The sequence below is a fragment of the Scyliorhinus canicula genome, chromosome 15 (genome assembly GCF_902713615.1).
Source record: "Scyliorhinus canicula chromosome 15, sScyCan1.1, whole genome shotgun sequence".
NCBI lineage: Eukaryota > Metazoa > Chordata > Chondrichthyes > Carcharhiniformes > Scyliorhinidae > Scyliorhinus > Scyliorhinus canicula.
The window spans coordinates 48,670,152-48,688,159 of record NC_052160.1 but is presented as its reverse complement, the minus strand read 5'-3'; the positions used below and the strand labels follow the sequence as shown (position 1 = coordinate 48,688,159).

Sequence of the window (18,008 nt, the reverse complement as noted above, 5' to 3'; positions counted from 1 at the left end):
TTTGTGTGGGCACATGGGACTCCGAGTGTGAAGAGGGTTTTCCTGGAGCGAGGGAGGGATAGAGGCGGGCTGGCGCTGCCCAACCTTTTGGGGTACTATTGGGCGGCCAGTGTGTCAATGGTGCGTAAATGGGTGATGGGGGGGGGGGGGGGAAGAATGGAGATGGCGTCATGTAGAGGTACGAGCCTGGGTACCTTGGCAACGGCGCCGTTGCCGCTCTCTCCTAAGAGGTATACCACGAGCCCGGTGGTGGCGGCGTACCTAAGAATCTGGGGACAGTGGAGACGGCATAAGGGGGAAACAGGGGGCTCGATGGAGGCTCCATTGGGTGGAAATCATCGGTTCATCCCGGGGAACACTGATGGGGGATTTAGGGGGTGGCAAAGGGTGGGCATCAGTAAATTGAGGGACCTGTTTATTGGCGGGAGGTTTGCGGGCCTGGGGGAAGTGGAAGATAAATTTGGGCTCCCCCAAGGGAACATGTTCAGATACTTGCAGGTATAGGCGTTTGCTAGGCGACAGGTAGAGGAGTTCCCTTTGCTGTCCTCGCGGGGGACGATGGACAGAGTGCTTTCGGGGGTGTGGGTCGGAGAGGGGAAGGTGTCTGACATCTATAAGGTAATGCAGGAGGTGGAGGAGTCGTCAGTGGAGGAGCTGAAGGCTAAATGGGAGGAGGAACTCGGGGAGCAGATAGAGGACGGGACTTGGGCGGATGCCTTGGAGAGAGTCAACTCTTCCTCTTCATGTGCGAGGCTTAGTCTCATCCAATTTAAGGTGCTGCACCGGGCCCGCATGTCCGGGACTAGGATGAGTAGGTTCTTTGGGGTTGAGGACAGGTGCACCAGATGTTCGGGGAGTCCAGCGAACCACGCCCATATGTTCTGGGCATGCCCGGCACTGGAAGAATTCTGGAAGGGGGTGGCGGGGACAGTGTCGAAGGTGGTTGGATCCAGGGTCAAACCAGGGTGGGGACTCGCGATTTTTGGATTTGCGGTAGAGCCGGGAGTGCAGGAGGCGAAAGAGGCCGGTGTCCTGGCCTTTGCGTCCCTAGTAGCCCGGCGGAGGATCTTGCTGCAGTGGAAGGATGCGAGGCCCCCAAGTGTGGAGACCTGGGCCAATGACATGGCGGGATTTATAAAATTGGAGAGGGTCAAATTTGCCCTGAGAGGATCAATACAAGGGTTCTATAAATGGTGGCAGCCGTTTCTGGACTTCCTGGCTCAAAGATAGGTATCTTGGTCAATAGCAGCAGCAACCCGGGGGGTGTTCCTTATTGTAATTTCTATTTTTTTTCCCTCTACGGTTATGTAACTTAACATTGTGTTAATTTAAGTTGTTGTTAATATGTTGTGTTGTTCATTGAGGAGGGGCGAATGTTTATGATTGTTATCATTATTGTTATTGTTGGTATTTTATTATGGTTCGATGTTGTATAAATTCAAACTTTTTCAATAAAAATTATTTTTAAAATTTTTTAAATTGTATTTCTTTCCCTCAGCCTCTGTGCCTACATCACACACAATCATGCACATTGTGGTTTTTCTACTTGATTCTGAATCACTATCTTTTTTAAAGAAGCTCAACTTCATTCAGAGTTTGCTAAATTTGTACCTCAAACATCCCGATCAACACCATCGGGGCATTGTGACTAGAGTGTAAAACCGTAAGACACACTGGTGCAACTCGCTAAGGCATCTTCGACAGAATCGCCAAAGCCTGTGACCTTTACCATCTGGAGAGATGAGGACAATGGATGTGTGGGAACACCACCATCTGCAAGGTGCTCACTAAGTCACAAACCATTCTGATCTGGAATTATATTGGCCATTCCTTCAATGCCACTGGATCAAAATCCTGGAACTCCCCCACTAGCAGCACTGAGGAAGCACCTTTGTCAGTCTGCAGCAGTTCAAAAAGAGGACCCCCCCCCCACCATCACCTTCTCAAGAACAGCTAGAGGCGGGCAATAAATGCTGCACCTGGTGAGCGTGAAACACGGTTTGGGCCTGCTTCATAAATTGCTGCATCCATGTGGAGCTCTTAAGTAGGGAATTCCATGGGCGGGATTCTCCAATAATGGGGCTACTTCCCCCACGTCAGCGTGAAATGGAGAATGCACCCCTCCCTAGGAGGCTAGGTTGGCACCGGAGTGGTCCCCGCAGCTCCAGCCGGTGCGGAATGGCCACCGTGAGTCTGCGCATGTGCGCTATGACCGGCGTTATTCCGCACAAGCACTGGGGTTCCCTTCTCCGTGCCAGCAGCCCCCGGGCATTATGGCGGAGACCTACAGGGGCCCGGCGCGAAGGAACATAGCCCCCCCCGCCCCGGCGTGGGGTTGGAGAATCCTGGCCCGTGACTTTGACCCAGTGACGATGAAAGAATGGCTGGTGTGTGCCCTTTGTGTGACTTGGAGAGGAACATGGCAGATGGTGGTGTTTCCATGTGTTTGTTGCCATGTCCTGCCAAGGTGGTAGAGGTGCAGGAGATGTTGGAAGAAGCTAGGTGAGTTCCTGCAGTGTATCTTGTAGAATGCTGATGGTATATACTGCAGCAGTGTGGAAAGAGGGGATGTTATCCTCCCTTCAACAATGAGGGGAAGGTTGAAAATCTTAGATGGATTATTTTAAAATGGGATGAACAAAGTGAGTGGGCAAATGTCTTTCTTTTTAACTGTTAAATTGTCAAAAATGTACTGCTCTCCAAGGCAGTGTCCTGAGAAGGAACATAGGTAAACCATTAAAGAGCAGCAAATAAGGCAAATGTGAAAAGAATTCTCACCTTTATTGCTTTGCTTCCTTTGGGATGAGCCGTCATTACCCCGGCAACATTGGAGAGTACAGAGACAGAAAGTACACTGCAAATATAACAAAGTACAAGCCATAAACTATTATTCAAATAGTTTATTACTGAAACAAAATTGGGTTCTTCCTTTCAATCCAAGAAACTGAGCAATGCATCTTTAATCACCGCAATAGTTCATACAGTAGTCATCTCAGTATCACGCTTTACTCACTTCTTTGAGTAGCAATATTGAGAACTTTCTTTCAACAAACAGTCAAGTATTCCCAATGCAATTGTTAATTGATGACTGCACCAGATTCCCCAACATGAAACTGTGTCACATACATACAGCAGGAAGGTCCCAGCTTCAATGGCACTATTGAAGTAACTGATCAGAGTTGGGTCACCAGTGCTTTAATTGGTCTTGGCACTTTGGGCCAGAGCATCATTCAGGACAAAGCAGCTCACTTGATTTGCACTCCATTTACCACCTTAAGTATTCACTCCTGTCCTCTGGTGCCCAATGGCTGCAGTGTGTACCATCTACAAGATGCATGACAATTCACAATGCTTCTACTCCCTGTGTCCTCCGCCACCAAGTAGGATGAGAGCAGCAGAGGCACGGGAACACCATCACTTCCAAGTCACATGCCATCCCTAATTGGGCATGCATTCCTTCATTGCCAATGGGTCAAAATCCCGACACTCACTGCCGAAAAGCATTGTGGGAGCACCGTCACCACAAGGACTGCAGTGGTTCAAGAAAAACGATCATAACCATCTTCTCTGACTACGAGGCTTGTCAGCAAAGTCCAATTCCCATGAACAAATTTTGAAATGAGAATTCATGCTCTTGATTATTACCCATCGAAGTTTGAGATTTTATATAGCTGCTGGCTGAGGAGAGGATAGATGGGGGCTGGGACAGGTAGCCCTTGTGGAACTGAGCCCAGCGTCCACCCTAACAGAAACATCCCTCCATGTTCCTACTCTAGTCCTGACGGACAGTTTCACAGATTATGACACAGTCGTAGGAAAGAGAGGACTTGCATTTATATAGTGCCTTTCACTATCTCCGGACATCCCAAAGTGCTTTACTGTAGTAATGTAGGAAAGAAGGCAGCCAATTTGCACACTGCAGGGTCTCGGAAACAAAAACGTAACAACGATCAGATAGATCATCTTCTTTAGTTGTGTGGATTGAAGGTGATGGACATCAATTCAGTTGAGACGCTGAGTAGTAGTGAACCGATGCTTTAATAGACTAAAAGTGTGCCAACCTGTAGCTCCTCCCGCACTGCAGGACTGCCCCAAATTGATGGGACATATACCTCCTCAGAGGGGCGGAGCCACAGGCGGAGCCAACAGCAGCACCAATAACAAGATTCCAACAGTACAACAGCAACAACCAATAACAGAACAGCAATAACAGTAAGTATATACAACAGTGGAGATAATGATAGTAGTAGAACAATAGTGAACATATATACAACAACCTTACGTAGCCATACGTGGCTCACCCCGTTCACCCCCCCCCTCCCATTAAGAAAAATGTCCAGCAGGGGTGAAGCGGACTCACACGTTCAGTCTCACAGGAGGATGAATTGTTCGCTGCGAACCCCTCAGCTCCGGCTGCGGCGTGGACACTGGCGTCGAGACCTTTGGCTCCGGGAGCACATAGTCCGCACAACAGGGTCCCGGATAGGGTAACGACACAGAGGCAGGGCTAAAGGACCCTGTGGAAGATGTTGGTGAAGGTGTGGGTGGGGAGGTGAGTGGGGAGATGGCTGGGAGGGGCGTAGTGATAATGGGCACGGGGGTACCCACAGGAGCCAGGTCCCGGAGGGAGACTGTGTCCTGTCGTCCATCGTGGTGTGCCACATACGCGTACTGAGGGTTCGCGTGGGGAAACTGAACCCACTCGACCAGGGGATCGGCCTTATGGCTCCTTGCGTGTTTCCATAGGAGGACCGGCCCAGGTTTTGTTAACCAGGCTGGGAGCGAGACCCCGGAGATCGACGTCCTGGGAAAGACAAATGGACGGTTGTGAGGGGTCTCGTTTGTGGCAGTACACAGAAGCGACCGGATGGAGTGGAGCGCCTCAGGGAAGACCTCCTGCCAACGGGAGACTGGGAGGCTTCTAGACCGTAGGGCCAGAAGGACAGGCTTCCAGAACGTAGCATTCCCCCTCTCCACCTGCCCGTCCTCCCGGGGGTTGTAGCTGGTAGTCCTGCTCGAGGCGACGCCCTTACTGAGCAGGTACTGACGCAGCTCATCACTCATAAAAGAGGAGCCCCGATCGCTATGTATATAGGCGGGGAAACCAAACGGGGAGAAAATGCCGCGCAGGGCCTTGATGACGGTGGCAGAGGACATATCAGGACAAGGGATTGCAAACAGGAAACAGAAGTACTCATCAACAACGTTGAGAAAGTACACATTATGGTCAGTGGAGGGGAGTGGCCCTTTGAAGTCCATGCTGAGGCATTCAAAAGGGCGGGGGCCCTTCACCAGGTGAGCCTTGTCCGTCCGATAGAAGTGCGGCTTGCACTCTGCACAGATTTGGCAATCCCTGGTCACAGCCCTGACACCCTCAGTGGAGTAGGGCAGGTTGCGGGCCTTGACGAAGTGAAGAAGCCGGGTGACCCACGGGTGACAGAGGTCATTGTGGAAGACCCATAACTGGTCTTTTTGCGCGCTGGTGCATATGCCGTGGGACAGGGCATCTGGGAGCTCATTGAGCTTCCCAGGGCAATACAAGATGTCGTAGTTATAGGTGGAGAGCTCGATTCTCCACCGTAAAATCTTGTCGTTCTTAATCTTGCCCTGCTGTGTGTTATTAAACATGAAGGCAACTGACCGTTGGCTTGTGAGGAGAGTGAATCTCCTGCCGGCCAGGAAATGCCTCCAGTGTCACACAGCCTCCAATGGCTTGTGCTGCCTCCTCGACGGAGGAGTGTCGAATCTCGGAGGCATGGAGGGTACGGGGGAAAAAGGCGACAGGCCTTCCTGCCTGGTTGAGGGTAGCGGCCAGGACAAAGTCAGATGCATCGCTCTCCACCTGGAACGGAAGGGATTCATCCGCAGCGTACATTGTGGCCCTGGCAATGTCGGCTCTGATGCGGTTGAAAGCCAAGCGGGCCTCAGCCGTCAGGGGAAAAATGGTGGACTTAATGAGTGGGCGGGCCTTGTCCGCGTAGTTGGGGACCCACTGGGCATAATACAAGAAAAACCCCAGGCATTGTTTCGGGGCCTTGGGGGAGCTGGAGAAGGGGGCACATGCGGTCGGGGTTGGGCCCGAGGACACCGTTTTCCACGACATAGCCGAGGATGACTAGCTGGGTTGTGCAGAAAACGCATTTCTCCTTATTGTAGGTTAAATTAAGGAGTCGGGCGGTGCGGAGGAATTTGTCTAGGTTCGCGTCATGGTCCTGAAGGTCATGGCCGCAGACAGTGACATTATCCAAGTACGGGAACGTGGCCCGCAGCCCGTACTGGTCCACCATTTGGTCCATTTTACATTGGAAGACGAAACCCCATTGGTGACGCCAAAGGGGACCCGGAGGAAATAGAAGAGGCGGCCATCTGCCTCGAAGACAGTGTACTGGCGGTCTTCCGGCCGGATAGGAAGCTGGTCTTCAAATTTACCATAAAGACTCGATACTGCGCAATCTGATTGACCAGGTCAGATATGCGCGGGAGGGGGTACGCATCGAGCTGCGTGTACCGGTTGATCGTCTGACTGTAGTCGACTACCATCCGGTTCTTCTCCCCGGTCCTGACGACCACCACTTGCACTCTCCCAGGGGCTGTAATTAGCCTCGATGATCCCTTCCTCCAGGAGCCGCTGAGCCTCTGACCTGATGAAGGCCCTGTCCTGAGCACTGTACCATCTGCTCCGGGTGGCAACGGGCTTACAGTCTGGGGTGAGGTTCGCGAAGAGCGAGGGAGGGGTGACCTTCAGGGTCGCAAGGCTGTAGATTGTGAGAGGGGGCAGGGGTCCCCCGAATTTTAGAGTTAGGCTTCTGAGGTTGCACTGGAAATCTAAACCGAGCAGGAGGGGAGCGCAGAGATGAGGAAGGACGTTGAGAAAGTTAGTGTACTCCACGCCTTGAATTCACAGGTTTGCGACGCAAAACCCCCGAATCTGCACGGAGTGCGAACTGGAGGCGAGGGATATAGTCTGCCATCATAGTATTTCACAGATGGTAAGGCCAGGACTGGTCGAGCTGGACCGAGCTGAGGTAATGCGGAAGACTATCTCTGGCAGCAGCTGGATCACAACATGGCGGCATCAACGATATCATAGAATCTACAGTGCAGAAGGAGGCCATTCGGCCAATCGAGTCTGCACCGGCTCTTGGAACGAGCACCCTACCCAAGGTCAACAACTCCACCCTATCCCTATAACCCAGAAACCCCACCTAACACTAAGGGCAATTTATCATGGCCAATCCACCTAACCTGCGCATCTTTGGACTGTGGGAGGAAACTGGAGCACCCGGAGGAAACCCATGCAGACACAGGGAGGATGTGCAGACTCCATACTGACAGTGACCCAAGCCGGAATTGAACCTGGGACCCTGTAGCTGTGAAGCGATTGTGCTATCCACAATGCTACTGTGCTGCCCTATCGGCCAAGATGGCGGCCCCCACAGGTCGCACGCGGCAGATGACGCGTCGGAAGGGGGCGGTCCCGGCAGGCACGATGCCACGTTGCGAGGTCTGTGAGCCTCAGGCTGGCCCTGACAGGCTTTTGATTTTGGAGCTTCAGAGCGGCTCAGACATAATTTCGCAAAATAACCTTTCTTGCCGCAGCGCTGCCGGGGATGCTGGCCCTGCCCGCAGAAGATTCCAACAGTACAACAGCAACAACCAATAACAGAACAGCAATAACACTAAGTATATACAACAGTGGAGATAATGATAGTAATAGAACAGTAGAACAATAGTGAACATATATACAACAGCCTTACGTAGTGTTGCTCTGTTTATCTGGTTCTAAATATAGCGGTCAATATGGTCGCCTTCCTTAATCCTGATTATGTTTGCTCCAGAGTCGCCAGATATCTTTCGATACCGCCACAAGGTTCAAACCCGAATATTGATCAAAGAGCCAATACACCAGTTAGTTAGTTCAAAGTCAATACTATTTATTTACAAGCACAGTAATATCTACTCATGCACAAAATACCATAAACTAAACTATCTCTAACGCTAACGCCTTTACTTAACTTCGGGTGCCCACTCAGTCAGAGGAACAATGGCCGTTGTTTGGATCTGAGGCTGTTGGGCGCGAAGGTGTAACAGGAGAACAGCTAAGGTCGTCCGTCTGATAGCGAGCGTTGACCTTGGACTTACTTGCTTCTGGTGCAGCTGGTGGACGGGTCTCTCCGCTTCGAGAGCCGAGTCCAAAAGAGCGATTCTCTCTCGGGGGCTTCTTATACCCAAAGGGAGCTTCGTGCGCTTTTGGGCGGGCCTTGAACTTGGCCCCAATTAATTGGACCGCATCTGGATCACTGGTATTGATCTCGACCAATAAAGGGGTGGGTGCCCTGATGGCTGGGCGTGTCTTTGGTGGCCTACTTGAATGTTATTCCTTTGTTCCCGGAGATGGGCCATCAATATGCTAATTGACCTACAGTTTCAGTCTCGTCTGGGAGTTGCCTTCTCAATACGCATCCAGGCTTTGTGCCTGCCTGCTTTCTTAGCATTGTCCATGTTTCCCTATAGTCTTTGCAAACATCCATTTTGTATTCTGGAAGTGGTCATCCCAGATGGCTACAGGAGACATACGTGGCTCACCACAGAAGGGTAAATAACACTCAGGACATCAAGGAGAACTTCTTTGTTCATTTTTGAAAGAAATGTCATGGATTTGTGTCCACTTGAGAAGGCAGATGTGGCCTACATCTCATCCGAAAGACAGCATCTCTGACAGTGCAGCACTTCTTCAGTATTGCACTGGGAGTGTCGGCCTAGATTTTCTCTTCAAGTTTCCGGAATGGGACCTAAGAGCCCTTAATTGTTTACTTTTCCCTCATCCTTGGGTGAAATGCATGACTCTCACTGTACAATTCCTGCAGGTACCCAGATCCAATCACTTCCAAAAAAAGTCCCACCCAAGACCTGGCACCCTGATGCTCCCTTTTGGGGACTGTCCCCCACCTCCAAAAGGATTTGTCACCCTTTGCAAGAAATCAATGCTGAATTAACGCACACCACCATATTCCTGACCTGCTTAACAACCCAAAATGCCTCTGCTACATAGAGACTGAGGAGCATGAAAACATATATCTGCCCTCAAAATATATCACTTATTAAAAACATTGCACAGAACTAGCACCTACCTGCTGGCTGTAGGAAAAGGTGGCAGGTGAGCTTTTGCTGTTTTTTTTCTGTCGCAAAGTGCTCAAATTCAAACCATGAAAACCTTGTAGGGCGACAGTTAGCTTAAAAAAAAATCAGTAAAGACAGAACGGAGAGAGATTTAGAAAGAGCCCCACCCATCCCCCACTCTCCCTCCCCGCACAACCCCCACACTCCCCAAGAAAGAGTGTAAAGAATGAAGCTGTAAATAAATGATAAAAGCATTTAAACTGGAGGCAGTGGTTGAGTGGTTGTTGGTGTTATAAGTGAGACCGGTTGGAACGAAGCCCCCAACTTTTTTTACATACAAACGTTGCAGCAATCGACCACATCCTGGAGATCATGATTGTGCACCCACTATCAAACATTTCCACATAGACTGTAAACACGCTTTCCAACCTGTGGCCATATGTGTCCTTGTTACTTGACACCATTGGCTATGGAGGCATCGCTGAGGCAAACTGTCAACTCCCCTCCTTCCCTGCATCCCTCAACTCGCACGTACGGTCGCACATTGAGAATTCTACAAACTCTGAATATATCATGAAGCCTTGACCGATTCTGAACCAGCATACAGTCATTGTCAAATACTCCCTCTCAGCTTGACACCTCTGCGTTGGGGGCAAGTTTCGGGGCTCAAGCGCAGACCGGCTGATCAGGAAGATCCATTGTTTTCGAAAGCCACCTTTAATAAAGCACCTTTAATGGAGTAAAAAGGCACATCACAGAGGTGCTATCAAATAAAATTTGGCAATTAACCACGTTGAGGGCAAATTACAAAATGCCTGGTTAAAAAGCCCTCTACTTTTTAATTACCATACTTCTCGTGCCCAAGTGTAAATGGATAATTGAGGACTTAAACTTACCTATCACTAAGCCCTGGGGGACACCAGCAGACTCATGACGGGTAAGGATGCTGGATTCTGAGTGAGAGGGTTGTGGATTCAAGCCTCAATCCAGGAACTTCTGCTCAAAATCTAAGCTGACATTTCAGGTCAGTCATGAGAGAGTGCTGCACCGTCAGAGGTGCTGTTTTTCAGCTGAAATGTGAAATCGGGTCCCTGTCTGCCCCACTCGGGTAGATGTAAAAAAATCCCACTGGCTGCTGTAACTATTACCACGGCAAATACACAACTGTACAGTGCTTTGGCCGCTCCTCAAGTTCTGAATGTTGTTTTATAAATGCAAGGTTTTCCTTCAATTTCAACCATAGAAATTCCAAATCCACTTTACCAGAACCAACAAACCTCCAATCTGTTTGTGCCTGTGCTGCTACATTTACTCTTTCGCCTGCATTTTTCAGCGGTTCTCCTGTGAGCTACTTTCTGAAGAGCCATGTAAACTTGCCTCTAATGTAATCTCTTTACCTGAACAACAAATCACTTCTTCAAACAACAAATTCATCAAATGGAACGTGTTTTTCCGCAAACTTGAATTGGCCATCTCATTGCCCCTTATCCTGCTAAGTGCTCGTCTGATCTTGGATTCTGGATTCTAAGAGTTTACCCACGATGAAGGTTAGACTAACTGGTTTCCACTAACCCAGTTTGCACCCCTCTCCTTCCCTTGATAAGAGGGGCATGCCTGGGGAATCCAGAGCTAGTGGGTATAACCATAAAATTGGAGATTGGCCGGTGGCACAGTGGTTAGCACTGCTGCCTCACTGCACCAAGGACCCAGCTTCGATTCCGGCCCCAGGATCTCCACACTGTCCGTGTTTGCACATTCTCCCTGTGTCTGTGTGGGTCTCACTCCCCCATAACCCAAAGATGTGCCCGGTAGGTGGATTGGCCACGCTAAATTGCCCCTTTTAAAAAATGTATTATATTTTCAAAAATTGGAGATCAGCATTTCATAGATTACCATAGAATTTACAGTGCAGAAGGAGGCCATTCGGCCCATCGAGTCTGCACCAGCTCTTGGAAAGAGTACCCTATCCAAGGTCAACACCTCCACCCCCTCCCCATAACCCCACCCAACACTAAGGGCAATTTTGTACACTAAGGGCAATTTACATCTTTGGACTGTGGGAGGAAACCGGAGCACCCGGAGGAAACCCACGCACACACGGACAGAACGTGCAGACTCCGCACAGACAGTGACCCAAGCCGGAATCGAACCTGGGACCCTGGAGCTGTGAAGCAATTGTGCTAACCCCAATGCTACCGTGCTGCCGGGTGAAATCCGGAAACACTTTTTCCCATAGAAAATAGAGGAAATCCTAAATTTTATTAGAAAAAAACTGATGCTGAGTATCAATTGAACGTATCAAAATGAGATTAATAGGTTTTTGTAACATGGTTATCGTGGGGGGGATAGATTAAGTTAAGGTACAGATCAGCCATGCTTTAATTGACGAGCAGAATAGGTGTGAGGGGCTGAATGAACTCCTCTTGTTCCCACATTATCTGAGCAGCAATATTACATGTCATTTCCCCCAGTTCTCCTTCCTTTGATTTGCATATTTGACAAGGATGGAAAAATCTGTGATCAGAGCTAGTTTGAGTTAAGAAAATTAAAGTTTCAAGTTTCTCATTAAAAATAATAATTTGATTCAAAGGCAAGATCTAATTTCTCACTGTGGAAACAAATGCTCCTTTATCACAGACCTCTATAGTTAAAGAATGTTACAACGGTCCAGCTGAATTCCCACAGGGAGTCACCATTGACCAGAAACTGAACTGGACTAGCACTATTCTGATTATCCAAAGCCAGTCTGGCATAACAAGGCACAAGACAGAAGTGATGTGGAGATGCCGGCGTTGAACTAGGGTGAGCACAGTAAGAAGTCTTACAACACCAGGTTAAAGTCCAATAGGTAAAAGCTGTTGGACTTTAACCTGGTGCTGTAAGACTTCTTACCAAGACACAAGTGTAATAGAATACTTTCCACTTGCCTGGATGAGTGCAGATCCAACAACACTCAAGAAGCTCCACACTGTCCAGGACAAAGCAGCCCACTTGATTGGCACCCTATCCACTAAACATTCACTCCCACCACTGCCAATGCACAGTGGCAGCCGTGTGTACCATCTGTAAGATGCACTGCAGTAACTCACTAAAGTTCCTTGACAGCACCCTCCAAACCTATGACCACCTCCCATCTAAAAGGACAAGGGCAGGAGCCACATCGAAATATCACCAGCTGGAAGTTCCCCTCCAAGTCATTAATCATCCTGACTTGGAAATATATCGTTGTTGCTGGGTCAAATTCTTGGAATTCTCTCCCTAACAGCACAGTGGGTGTACCGACACCACATGGACTGTGGCAAACGCAGCTCACCACCACCTTCTTGAGGGTAATTAGCGATGGGCAATAAATGCAGGCATGGCCAGCGAAGCCCGCATCCCCTGAAAACATTTATAAAAACACAACAGATTGGAAAGGGTCAGGCAGGGTTAGGATCTGCCAGACTATAAAGACCCTCGTCAAACAACCACCATATAAGCTGCCTGCGCTTCCACTTTCAATCATACAGAAATGATTGGTGTTCAGATGAGATGTACCCGTGAGAATGTACCTCACCCAGATGTCAAGTCCAGCATTACTTCACATATCTGGTCAGAAGTGAAACCACAAGTTAGTCAGAGGCTTATTCTTACTAAAATGTAACTGAAATTTCACTTTGCAAGAGCTGAAAGGTTCAGCAGCAAGTTGACAGAATTGAGACAAACCTGCTGTACAGAGGGAAAAACAAGTGTTGATTGAGAGGAAGGAACCTTGGCCAGGTCATCAAGAGAACTCCAAATCTCCAAACACCGAGCTGAATCAAGAGAACATGCACCAGTAGCTTCCTCATTGGAATCAGTCTAGTCTACATTAGAGTGGAATTTGAACCCAAAACATTCGAAGGCAAGGATATCACCGACTGAGCCAGGGGGATACAGGGTTGCTGACAAGATTGCTGAGATCCATTAGACCACCATTTTCTTCCAACTGCCACTTACCTGCAAGCTTACATGGGATTTCAGCCAAAGGAAATAACCTGTGCCGCATTACCCTTCACTCCCGCATTGGGTCTGAGCTGTTTGCGTTCAAGCCATGAGCTGCAGATGCCTGGGTACCTCTAATGCTGACTCATCTGCACTGACACAGAGATTTGGACTAGATACTCTTAATTATTTGGGCTTGCATTGCAGCTCAGAAATATTTGGCCAGTTACTCTATGCTGGTGTTTGGGCTCCACTGGCGCTTCCTCCAACCCTACTGCATACCTATCTACATACCTTCTATTTTGCTGTCTCCACTTGTCTTTATCCAGTTTCTCCATAAAGGCAGCTGTGCTGATCTACTACAAGGTAAATGATTTTTGAAATGCTTGCCAGATATGAAATGGGAGTCGTGATCTGCATAGAGTTGCATGGAGAAGAAAAGGAAACCAGCAAAACCACACTCGCATCTGGGTCCAGTCTGTGCAAGCAGCTTGTTCACCTGCAGTTTGAAGCAATGCATTTAAACCATGACAATGACTCCCTTTAAATGGATAATGCTTCTTTGTTCATGCAGGGACCCTGCCTGCCAGGCGGGGCTGGGGCCCCTGGACTTCCCCTCCTCCTGTAACTGCTCTCATTGTGTTTATCCCTCCGTTCTCCATCCCAAACAGGGGAGGTGGCGTGAGGGAATCCAATGTGGCCAAGGTCTATGACCATGGGAACCTCAATTGTTACCTTGTGCCGTGATTGACAGGGCATTGGGGGCGCAACCTGATCCTCAATGCTGTGCAATACACAATTAAGTAATTAAATGCAAACAAGAGACTGCTTCAGAAAGTTAACCTACTCTCAGCTCGGAACCGAAAATACTAATGGAATACAAAAGCTTACTGCTGATTTCAAGTGACACAAACGGGTGCTAAAACAAGTTCAGAGCTGGTGTCAGGATGCAATCGCATAAAGAGTCCTGTTAGAGGGTCAATGGGAGAAAAATCTCTCCAATGGGGCAGGGACCTAGGTTTCAAAGTAAGAATGAGCCCAGTGGTGGGTTTTAGGACAAATGGCTAAAAGCTTGATCAAAGAGGTTGATTGTGAGGAGTGCACTAAAAGTCAAAAGGTTTAGGGTGGGGGTGTGGGGCCAGTGGTGGGTCAAAGGAAACAAAGGATGCACAAGGGCCATAATGTGAGGACAGCAGAGTTCTCGGAGGGTTGTGGGGCTGGAAGTGGTTCCAGAAATAGGGAGGGGTGAAGCCACAGAGGGAGTTGAATCTGAGGATGAGAATTTTAAAATGAAGGTGTTGCTGGACTGGCGGCCAATGTAAGTCAGTGAGCACAGGAATGATAAAACGGAGCTTGAAATCAAACAAAAGTGCCTCATTCCATAGCAATCTGAGCATTCCACATGAACATACAAACACAGGCACGCCTACACATGAACCCCCTTCATAGCAGAATCATGAATCATCCTGTGCAGCAGGCTCCAGAGAACTGAACATGCTGCTTATTCTGGGCACATTGTGGCTGCTGGCTTCTCTCTCTCCAAAGATGTACTTCAAACAAGGCAGATTTGCTCTGCATGTGCTAGCTTCTGGTGACGTACAGGCGGAACACTTTCTTGTAAACCTACACCTCAACTCCCTCTTTGTGTTTAACTATGTCTCACTACTAGGTCCCTTACTGTTTGTGGTATATATCAATGATTTGGGCTTGCATGTCGGGGGTATGATTAAGAAGCTGGCAGATGATAGAAAATTGGCCATGTGGCTTTTAGTGAAGAAGAGACTGAATGCTGGTTTAGCACACTGGGCTAAATCGCTGGCTTTTAAAGCAGACCAAGGCAGGCCAGCAACACGGTTCAATTCCCGTACCAGCCTCCCCGAACAGGCGCCGGAAGATGGCGACTAGGAGCTTTTCACAGTAACTTCATTGAAGCCTACTCGTGACAATAAGCGATTTTCATTTCATTTTCATTTCATTTTATTCATGTTCTGTTCAGGTGGATAAAAATTGGTAAATGGAGTTCAATCCTGAGAAATGTGAGGTAATTAATTTTCAAAGACAAACAAGGCAAGTGAATATACAATAACTTATCGGGCACGGAGAAGTGTAGAGGAACAGAGGGAGCGAGCAGTACATGGCTGCAGATTCCTTAAGATGGCAGGACAGGTGGCTAAGAAGGTAAGAACCATTCTTCATTAACTGATGTCCAGAATATAAGCGCAAGGAGGTTATCTAAGAACGGTATAAAACACTAGTTAGAATATAGCATAAAGTCATCATAGTCCCAGATGACCATAGGCTGCTTTCCCCTGTTTGACCTGAGGATCACCATGTCTCAAGCAAGGGGCAAGGTTGAGAAAGCGGGGCCTTTATGAATAATCTCAGCTGGCATGGGAATTGTGCTACTGTCCTTGCTCTGCATCATAAACCAGCTGTCTAGGCCAAGTGAGTTAAACCGGCCCTAGAGTTCTGGTCGCTGCAATAAGGAAGGATGCGATCACACTTCAGAAGGCACAGAGGAGATTTCTGAGGGTACTGCCAGGACTGGAGAATTTTAGCTCCGAGGAAAGTTTGGGTAGGCTGGCATTTTCTTTGGAACAGAGATGGTTGAGGGGAGATGTAATTGAGGTGTTTCATGCAGATAGGGTGGGTAGGAGGGACCCATGGCCTTGAGCAGAGACGTCAATGATTTAAAGTAATTGGTAGAAGTATTAAAGAGGGATTGAATAATTCTTCACCCAAAGAGGGGTGGGAGTCTGGAGCTCAGTGTCTGAAATGGTGGGAGAGGCAGAAACCCTGGCCACATTTAAAATTTACTCGGGTATATTAAAAAAAGACTTGCATTTACATGGCACCTTTCACAACCTCAAGACGTCCCAAAATGTTTTGCATCTAATGAAGTACTTATGAACTGTAATCACTGAGTAATGCTGGAATTTGTGCACAGCAAGCTCCCACAAATGCGATAATCTACAGAGCTATGGACCCAGGAATTGCTAGGAATTGGGCTGGAATACAAATTTCCAGGCAGCACAGACATGATCGAACTAATTGCCTTTTTTTTTTCCATGCTTCTGATTGAAGTCTGGTGGTACAACCAAATTCCCATCATGCTGGATGCTAGAAAGTCCCTAATATTTGAACTAAGTCAGTAGCTTTTATTGTAGAAATGAAAGAGCTCCTCTGATGGCTCAGTTGCCTAATACATGCCTTGTGCAGAAGCAACCCCAACAGTTAATTTCAGCTGGATCTCAGTGGGACGCATTCTTGCCAGAGCTAGAAAATAATGACTTCAGGGGCCGCACGGTGGCGCAGTGGTTAGCACTGCTGCCTCACAGCACTGAGGAGCCGGGTTCGATCCCAGCCCCAGGTCACTGTCCATGTGGAGTTTGCACATTCTCCCTGTTTGCGTGGGTCTCACCCCCACATCCCAAAAAGATGTGTGTGGGTAGGTGGATTGGCCATGCTAAATTGCCCCTTAATTGGAAAAAAAATTGGGTACTCTAACCTCATACTAAAAAACAGAAAATAATGGCTTCAACTTCCACCTGCTTGGACCTGAGCACAGTCCAGTGCAGTACTGAGGAACTGCTACAATGTTAGCTTTCACATAAGGAGTTAAGCCGGGGACCCTTCTGTCCTCTCGGACAGATGTAAACGATGCCACAGCAGTATTCAAAGCGTCATGGAGATCTCCCCAGTGTTACGGCCAATTTCCGCAGCACGTCTGAAAGTGAATGAAGGATAACGAACCATTTTTTAAAAGTGTGGTCACTGTTATATTGTAGGAAATTAGCAGCAAATCTTTGCAAAGCAAGGTGCCATAAACAGCAAAGCAAGGCGCCATAAACAGCAATGCAATGTTCCTGAGGGTGTAAGAGTCCTTCCTGTTTATTTTCTTATTTTGCCTTTGTTTTTATTTTGCCATTATCATTTTTGATCCATGGGTGATTAATGGACATGTATCTTTAAGTCAAGTAGTAGAGAGAATGAGGAATTCAGAAGTTCCAGGAGAGAACACTCTGCTAGGTAGAACTGGAGCTTCAGACTTTTCGGCACAAGAGAGAGGGATGGGGTTGGACACGGTTTGATTGATTGGCTGGGTGGCAATGAATTGGCCCAAAGGGCCATACTCTTCCCGGTAGCAGGTGGTGATTGGATCCTGTTCCAGTGGAATGATTTCCGAGTCCCAAGGGGCTCAGTTTGACTCCTCAAGGCACAGGGACAAGGACTCTCTCTCGTTCTCCTCTGTGTTTTCTCCAGAAAGGTTGAGAGTGCTCTATTTTTGAAGCTGCAGAAAACCTGAATGAATGAATCTATGGGAAAACCATTACAGGCTGCAAACAAAGACCAGGGCCTCCTCTCTCTCTCTCTCCAGAAAGGCTGTGAGAGCTGTATCTGAAACTACAGAGGCTTGGATTAATCTACAGGAAAGCCTCAGACTGAAAGTAGAGTTTGAAGAGGAGTAAGGTGCTGGAAACAACCATCTGAAACAACAACTTTTTTTCCCTTTTACTTATGATTTCCCCCCTTTCTTCCCCTCTGTGTTTGTCTGCCTTTGGTGCGTAGAGGGTGGGGGCACAAATTAAAGCAGGGAATTAGGAATTAGCAGTGGTATTTGCTGCATATTTCATTACAGCTCCTGTTCTTAATAAAAAGTAATTAGTTTACATTTACTATAATTATAATTATTGGCAGCCAAAGGCCAAAGATTTTGGGTATTTTTCAAAGAATTGACTTGTGTTGTGACCCTGGGTCAAGTGGGGGTGGGAAATGACTGCACACTAGCCCAGGGTGTTGTAACAAGGTTAAATATTGGCAATGTTTTCATTAGGATTTCAGGAAGTGTATTGGTCCAATCTTTGTTCACTTATGGTGCTTCCAAACTACAAAAAGTCCCCAAAGTTCAAAGATTCTGATACATT

At 48.0% G+C, this 18,008-nt stretch overlaps 2 protein-coding genes across 3 annotated transcripts in view; one reads left to right on the top strand and one right to left on the bottom strand.

The window, feature by feature from the left end:
• The window catches only part of mettl4 (methyltransferase like 4), a 74,231-nt gene that overhangs the window by 21,792 nt on the left and 34,431 nt on the right, over positions 1 to 18,008 (top strand). The gene's annotated exons all lie outside the window — the stretch shown is intronic.
• The window catches only part of mafk (v-maf avian musculoaponeurotic fibrosarcoma oncogene homolog K), a 30,422-nt gene that overhangs the window by 3,037 nt on the left and 9,377 nt on the right, over positions 1 to 18,008 (bottom strand). Inside the window, exons 1-2 of one of the 2 annotated variants that reach the window (XM_038819971.1) lie at positions 9,132 to 9,157; positions 2,779 to 2,854 (exon numbers count right to left, since the gene is read on the bottom strand). In XM_038819971.1, coding sequence (XP_038675899.1) covers positions 2,779 to 2,814 — 36 coding nt within the window. In that variant the 5' untranslated portion in view covers positions 2,815 to 2,854; positions 9,132 to 9,157. Of the gene's footprint in view, positions 1 to 2,778; positions 2,855 to 9,131; positions 9,158 to 18,008 lie in introns of those variants that run through there. The other variant, XM_038819970.1, reaches the window with a different exon arrangement.